The 8,272-nt window shown below is 36.1% G+C and overlaps 1 protein-coding gene across 1 annotated transcript in view; it reads right to left on the bottom strand.

The window, feature by feature from the left end:
- The window catches only part of PLEKHA5 (pleckstrin homology domain containing, family A member 5), a 158,325-nt gene that overhangs the window by 49,012 nt on the left and 101,041 nt on the right, over nucleotides 1-8,272 (bottom strand). The window contains exons 5-7 of the mRNA XM_010137880.1: nucleotides 6,124-6,196; nucleotides 2,869-2,969; nucleotides 1,840-1,955 (exon numbers count right to left, since the gene is read on the bottom strand). Coding sequence (XP_010136182.1) covers nucleotides 1,840-1,955; nucleotides 2,869-2,969; nucleotides 6,124-6,196 — 290 coding nt within the window. The remainder of the gene's footprint in view (nucleotides 1-1,839; nucleotides 1,956-2,868; nucleotides 2,970-6,123; nucleotides 6,197-8,272) is intronic.

Genomic DNA, 8,272 nt, shown 5'->3' on the forward strand with positions numbered 1-8,272 from the left:
TAGATTGCTTCTTATGTTAAAAAAAAGTCACAAGTAATAGCATCTGTCTATACGGTTAAGTTTACTAAATGTCTTCTATAGAGAATTGACTATTATGCGAGACATCATGAGGATGACAGTTATTAAGGAGGCTCTGTCACATGGAGATACACTTCTTTAACTTATTTTTCCTACTACAAAGATGTCCTCTTCAAATGTTCAATCTTCACAGTATTGCAAATACCAAATGAAGGTAATTTTGCCGGTTCAGAAAAGGATTCAGAATGACACACTTCAGTTTTATCCCCACTACAAAGTGCTCATCCAATCAATACACGATTTTTGTTTGAAATTAAGTGGGTCTGACTTGGTTTAATCATTTCTCCACCTGTAAGCTACCACAGTTATCTGCAATACACTTACAATGCAAGCCAAAACTGATTTTTCAGATTATTCTTCACTAAGTTAAACGAGATGTTTTGTCAAGATAACTCATTCATTTAACATCAATCTCTTAGAAGTTCATAATGGAGAAGTTAAAAGGTGAAAATACTATTCTTTATCTACTTGCTTATGCTCAATCTCATTCTGCTCATCCCTTCCCCACAACATCTACTGTTTCCAAACACAAGGAGGGTTTACAAGAGACAAAGAGCATAACATCTTCATATATAATATGAAACCATACACATTCGGATTAAATGCCATTGTGGTTTTTGGATCTACCACTCTTCCTCTCAAAGGGTTGAAATCTTTTTGGTAATTTTGGGAAAAGCAGACATGACACCTGAGACCTTGAAGCACATGTGTTATTTTTAAAGTACAGAGAACAATGTATTTTTCTGTTAAGCCATTTCACTATGCTGTCCAATGCAGAGAATGAAATATTTCATACATTATCTAGATATATAAGAATCTTAGAGATGAAAGCTAAGATTTCAATTTTTCGGTTAAGATTACTAAAGTCACTAAAAAGATGCATAGGTACAAATTTAAAAGTATTCCTAGTTTATTGCTGTCTTTCTGAATGTGGTGTAAGTAAAAGTTTCATTATGTTTGTCTGAGAAACTTACAAAACATTAAAACATATGTCATTATCTAATCATTCTGCACTCCATTTTATGTGTCTGCCAGCACCATACTGGAACATAGAATATAGAAATGTCAGGAACAATTTAACAGGAATGATTTGCACAAGCAATACAAAATTCAGAAAGAATGGTTGTGTTTTGACAACACGTTGAATATGCTTACTTTTCTACAAAAACTGCACCTTTTCTTTCTTTGGTACCTGTGCCTATGTGATTTTTTTTTTTTTTACTTAAAATTGCTTAGCATTACTGCCATTCATTTAGCTCCAGTGTTGCAGGAAGAGAGTGCAGAACAGATCAAGTGACAGCAGCCATCAGCAATAAATTCTGTGCCATCAGTAACGAGGAGCTTTTATTTTTTCAGTTGATGAGGTTTCCATTATACATGCCATGGAGCCGACCCACAAGACAACACTCAGACAGAAAACAACTCTTACTGGATAGACAGCAGCAGACAATACTCAGTTTCTGAGAACATATGGCTTCCAGTGATAACTTGCTTTTCATTGTTAACACATGGACACATAAAGCATAGGGCTCCAGATCAAGTTAAGTATAAATTTGATGACAACTTAATGATGAACAAGAACAACTCTCCCACAGATGACCCATAGGTTCAACATGGTTAAATTAGTAAGGGGTCTTCAATATAGGGAGAATTACTTCAGCCAATTTCATTCTATTTTTAGGTACACCCTTTCATTTAAATAAAACAAATTAAATATGAGAAAGAAATACGCTATGCCACTGTTCTGTCAGTTCACACTACCTTTTCACAGGCTCTGTCTGCACAAGTGCTGCATCTGTCATGGCTTTCATCCACAACTCCATTTCCTTCCCTGTATCTGTGCAGAAATAATAGGTCCTCATGTTTGGATGAGCTGCCTGATTGGAAATGACATGGTCATTGTAATAAAAATGTAAGATTCTGTAAAAGAAAAGAGGCAAATGTTACTGTATACTCATTCTAATGTTTTCTATAGTAAGATTTCTGCAATTAATATTATCAGAAAAAATACTGGAAGGAATACTTCAATGTTTCTCTGTTGTTACACTCATATTTTCAAAATAATTGCCTATATTTTTCAATCACAGCTGCTTCTTCATTAATACTCTCAATAAAAAGCCCTTAAATTACTTTGATCTATTAGAAAGTATCTTGACTATCCATTCATGTAAATTAATATAATTATTATAAATAAGATTTTTGGTATAGATTTTTGCAGTCTGAATGACACAATAAGGTTCAATTTGTACTTACCACAGTAGATGAATGATGCGTTGCTTAGGAGGCCAAAAGAAGAGCCAAAAGGAGCTCATACAACAAAACAAAGTCAAGAGAAAGTATTTAGTAGAGTGAATTATATAATGATCAAAAAGATTAGCTGTGAACCGCTTCTAACAACAATTAATGTAATACTGTTATTTAAGGGATAATAGAATGTTATTTTTATTTATATGCAAAGATACTTTGTGTCTAAATAACTAGAGAACTTTCATTAGTGGGTAAATCCAGCTGCAGATGCAGTCTACAATTTTAAAACACCACACAGTATCTTAAGATCCACGACTGAAAAATGTCATAATGTCATTGATCCATTTTCTCATTCTAGTAATAATGTCTATATTTACACCAGGTTAAATACTTGAACCCTCTGTTACTGTATTATGCAAAAATCAGTCTCAGACAGAAACTGTTTGTCAATCCTGTTTTGCTTAATAACCCAGTAAAATCAAATCTGATCACTAAGCTATTGTACTTTCAGGCAAAACTAAACTGAAAAATTTATTCCCTTACCTTAAAGGCATATTTGCGGTTAATATGGTCCTCGGCAGAAAGCACAGATATCTGAAAACTAGGTAGAAGTATGCTACCTAGTATTCCTTCTTCTTTCTCATCTGTGAATGTACAATCTTTGATTAGCAAAATAAAGCATTTTGACACATAATACTTGGATTCAGACACTTCAGTGAAACTCTGTATACCGCTTATGATTGTTGGCCTTTGAGAATATCGCACGTTCTTCTTCTGAGATCAGGTATATTAAGCTAAAAGTTTTTATAATTCCCATGAAGAGTTTACACTCAGTTACATTCTGTTTGTAAAAACGCGTAAGTTTCAGAGAATCTGCAAAAAACAATGTCCCCCCAAACAAATACCCCTTTTTCTAGAATCTTGTTTTACACAAAATTTTAGAATAATGCATTACAATAATAAATTGACATTTTAATTGAAGCCACAACTAGCTCTTAAATCCAATTATACTTTAATAAAGGAATGATTGGATGTAATTCACAGAGTCAATCTTAATTGTATTTCAGATACAGAACTTCTATTTTCAACCAGTATCTCGGGATACTGTGCCCTATTACACTTATCTTAGTTGAAGATACTGCCTACAACAAATGACTACATATCTATGAAATTAAGACGAAAACATAGATATTCCAAAGTTTCAAGCATGGAAAATTAATACTGTAACAATTAAAATACACGTAAACAGCTCAAAAGGACAACTGCTTACATGCAGATTCAAAGATCTTTTCCCGGTTCTCATTTACTCACTAAGTTCTGAAAAGCCACAACTTTCATTTAAGTTATTTATATGGAGAAAGTTCTGACCAGCCATTTTTGTGTCACATGACATGTTAGATGTAAAAATTATGCTTTCTTAGATGGTTATTTTATTGGAGAACTGAGTATAAAATTATTCTGATTAAAAGGTGAGAAAGGAACAGAGTGGATTTACTTTCAAGTACTCAACTGTACTCATCAGTATGCCTGAAACCATTCCACCTTGCCCTCTCAAATACTTACTCCTTGCTAGCCACACATACAGAAAAAAAGCTGATTTTTTTCCCTGTCCCAGAATGCATGGCAAGTGTTGAGATTTACTTTATTTGGACTGCTGTTTTGGGGAAAAATTCCCTTCTTCTGCTAGATTATACTTTGACTTATTACATAAGTCACACCCACTAGTGCCATATAAAAACATGATCGTTTTTGTTCCACTGAACAGCTGCGTGTCTGGAGGACTTTGGTCTTTGCTAAAGACATACTGCTACATTTCATTTCTACATTTCAAAAATCTGTTTCCAATCAGGCTAGCTTTTATCTACTGATATTACCCTGCCCCATACCCATCTTTACTTGTGTGCTCTGTACAACTAATACAACAGAAAAATAGCAGATCTTCTGTCTAGCTCTAAGAACTTTCACTTGATGCAACAATAACCTTCCAATATCACAGTGGACAAAAAGAGTATTCTCTAAGGTCTGAAAAAAATACAATGAAATATTTTTTCTCTTCATCTCTAACTTAGATTCAAGTCACTAACACTATAACACAATTGTAAAAGTTCAGTAAGATTTACTAACAAAACCAAAAAACCCCAGCAACCACAACTGTGCACCAGAAACACTGTTTGCAATCTGGGATTAAGTGCATCACTCCCCCCTTTCCCTGTTTTCAGTATCTAAGACAGAATTATCAAAAACATAAAATCACAGATTTTAAAGTGCAAGATTTTGTACTTTAGCAGCCATTTCTAAAACCTTTAAGGCTACCACTATGCGTGTTTCATTACAGTTTATCAGCTTTAACTGCTTTCTGGTGAGTGATACCTAAAAGCTAAGTTTATCACGTAAATAATTTAGACTATTTGGCTTGTATTTCAGCTTATTCAGCACACTAATATGTAGCCATGAAAAAGTAACATTACAGAGCTGTTTAGACTTATCTTATTTGTTGTTGGTTTTGCTTATTGCTTTTTTGTTTTACTTTGAGATACTTCGTATGCAGTGTTTTAACTCAATTTAATCTGTTCTTAAGAGGCACTTTCTTTAGAACCTTTGGAAGGAAGAGCATAAAGATTTGTTTAAATATAAGAAAGCACAAATTGCAGTGTAACTGTATCATGATCAATGCCTCCGAGACTGAAATTATATCCTAATTTTGACTTGGCAGTGTTTTATCCAACTGTGCATACTTCTTGGGGTAAAGAAACAAGGCCTAATGATTATATTTCAATAATTCAAAATTTATTAACTAGAACAGTTACAGAGCCGTTTTGTTTCACAACCTGATCTGTCTTGATTAGATTAGACCCATGCTGCACTTTAACAGAACAGCATTTTAAAACCATCAGTCATTGCTTTCAGCATCATCAGCATCAACATCACTTCTACCAATTCTAAAGTCTCATCCTAAACTGAAACCCTGTCTTACCCTTCATCTGCAGTTAAGGCCACAGTTGGCCTTAACTGTTTATTTTCCTATTTGCCATGCTTTACAATCTTCTTTGCTCTTCACCTCCTTTAAACTATACGGCTGCATACACCTTATTTCAGGATTAAATACGTTTCCGTATGCACAAATCCCATTCCTTTATCCCCTCAGGAGCACTACAGTTAATAATCTGCAATGTAAACAATATGTTTTCTAACATACGTATCTCCAGACTAGAATTATAAGCAGCTAATTTTTCCCATGTAAAGTAAGTCTGATGTAGCTACATGAGGGTATTAAGAGACCTCCTTGTTCCAAATACAGCAGAAACTTCTACGCATATGGAACTGAACAACATTTCACTTTATAAGTATTCAAGAACGCTGATTAGATTCCCCAAAGGCATATATGTGTCCTCTTTATCATTCCAAAGGCAGAGTTTCAGCTCCCCTGCACCATCCCTTTCCTATCCCTATTTCAGTTACTTAATTTGCATGAAAAAAAGAATCAGATTTAACCTGGCATATTCAGTTCCAAGCAAGAGATGCAGTGAGAAAACTACAGAATTTAATAAAAGTTGTGGCTGTGACTGGGTTTGCCCTTTGAGCATACCTGACAGGCAGGAAGCAATTATGTGAAACTGGTAATTAAGAAAGAAAAAAAAAAAAAAGAAAGATAAAAGTAGCTGGCTTGGATATTCACAGCCATACATCTATTTTAATCCATTAAGTAGCAGCTTCTTACTTCCTACATTTGAATGGTGTGTCAAAATTTATCTGCTTCCAGTAAAATTAGCAAACAAAGCTCTCCTGAATGGAACTTACCTCTGTAGTAGAAGAGACACAGATCTGAGAGCACAAACCACCGTTTCTTCCACAACTTCATTCCAGTACTATCCTGCATTAATCAAAGAGATTAAGACTGTTAATACTAGTTGTTCATAAAGTAAACCAGGTACTGCATAACTGTAGTGGTGTGCTAGTAGCTCATTTTCTTGGCTAAGATATTTTAAGTATCTTTGATGTCTCATCACAGTCTTCACATTGCAAACAAAGATCATAACCCAGGAAGCCTGAAGTTAACACAATTCAAGAATAAGTAAGAGTCCACTATTTTAGCATATTTAGAGACTACAGTCTACATTTAACCAAAAAAGGTACACTTAAAAAAAAAAAAAAATCACACTTCTTTAAAAAAAAAAAAAAAGGAAGAGCAAGGTAATACTTGGGGTACATCCTCCTTTGTTTTCCAAAGAAACTCCCTCCTGAACTTCATCTTCTCCCACCTCCCGTGTATCTAGAGCAAATTTCTCTCCCAAATAAAGTTTATTCCTAAAATGATTACATTTTCTTCTACGCTTGTAACCAATTTGCACTGCATAACTCAGAATAAAAGACTGCCACCGCTTCTGCAGTGTACATAAGCCAGAGCACTGCAGCACACACATCCTATTAGAATCAGATTTAATAAATATGTAAATCTGTTCCAAGAAGAACTACATGTGAATCACTAATATTCTTACAGTAAATAGGTTTGGTGACAATCAAGAAGAAGGATTCTATAATGAAAAACTGTGGGGCGTGTTTCCTTTTGGCAATATTTTGTGGGGATTTTTTTTTGTTTGGTTTGGTTTTTTGGGTTTGCTTGGGGTTTTTTTTTTGAGAAAAGTCAGCATAAAATAAGCCTCATATTTCAAGCTCTTTTGGGATGAAGGAAATGAGCTGAAGGGGGAAGAAGAAAGGGTAAAGCAACCATTAGCTAGGAAATATTACTCCAAAAATGGTAAAAAAATCCTTTGCATAGAATAACTGAAGTCCTTATAGCATCTTCATTCTGAGGACCTCAGAGTGGTTTAACAAAGTCTGAACGCCCATAGCCATCAGCATCTATTTCACAGCTGGAATGGTAGACATGGGGAGGGGAGACTGCCTTCCTTGCCTCCCTGCGAGGTCACTGGCTCAGTAGCGGAGTAGGACGCTGGACCTCTGGCCCAAAGAACACTGGCCATAACATGTGAAAATACCCGATTTCCTTCCATATAAAACCCTCAGACAGACTTTCTCAAGACTGTTATGCAGTCTCACCTTTATCACATTACTCAAAAACACCAGTGGAACCAATGGCAGCCAGCTGCTAGTGGTCTGCTCCAGGAGTTGATACTGTGGCCACAACTATTTAATATCTTCATTAATGACCTTCACACTGTGACAGAAGGTAAATGAAAGCTTGGACAATGAGAAGGTGAATGTGCCCACTGCCTCCTGGGCTGCATCAAAAGAAGCATGGCCAACAGATCAAGGGGGGATGATTCTGTTACTCTGCTCTGCTCTGGTGAGACCCCACCGAGAGTGCCTCATCCAGCTCTGGAGTCCTCAGCACAAGGACATGAACCTGTCAGAGAGGGTCCAGAGGAGGGCAACAAAAATGATCAGAGGGATGGAGCACCTCTGCTGTGATGACAGGCTGAGAGAGTAAGAGTTGTTAAGCCAGGAGAAGAAAGGACTCCAGGGATAACTTATTGTGGCCTTCCAGTACTTACAGGGGGCTTCTAAGAAAGAGGGGGACAGTCTTTTTAGCAAGGCCTGTTGCAACAGGACAAGGGGTGATGGTTTTAAACTAAAAGAGGGGAGATTTAGAGTAGATACATATAAGGGAGAAAATTTTTACAGTGAGGGTGGTGAAACACTGGAACAAGTTGCCCAGAGAGGTGATAGATGTCTCATCTCTGAAAACATTCCAGGTCAGGTTGGACAGAGCTCTCAGCTGCTCTATCTGAAGATGTCCCTGCTCCTTGCTTACTGCAGGGCATGTTGGACAAAATGACCTTTGAAGGACCTTTCCATCCCAAAGCATTGTATGATTCTATGATCATCTTTCATATGAAGAGAGGCTGAAAGAGTTGTGACTGTTCAACCTGGAGAAAGGACAGCTCAGGTAGCACCTTATCAGTATGTATAAATACCTGATGAAAGA

Source organism: Buceros rhinoceros, unplaced genomic scaffold (assembly GCF_000710305.1).
Source record: "Buceros rhinoceros silvestris isolate BGI_N320 unplaced genomic scaffold, ASM71030v1 scaffold1006, whole genome shotgun sequence".
Taxonomy (NCBI): Eukaryota; Metazoa; Chordata; class Aves; order Bucerotiformes; family Bucerotidae; genus Buceros; species Buceros rhinoceros.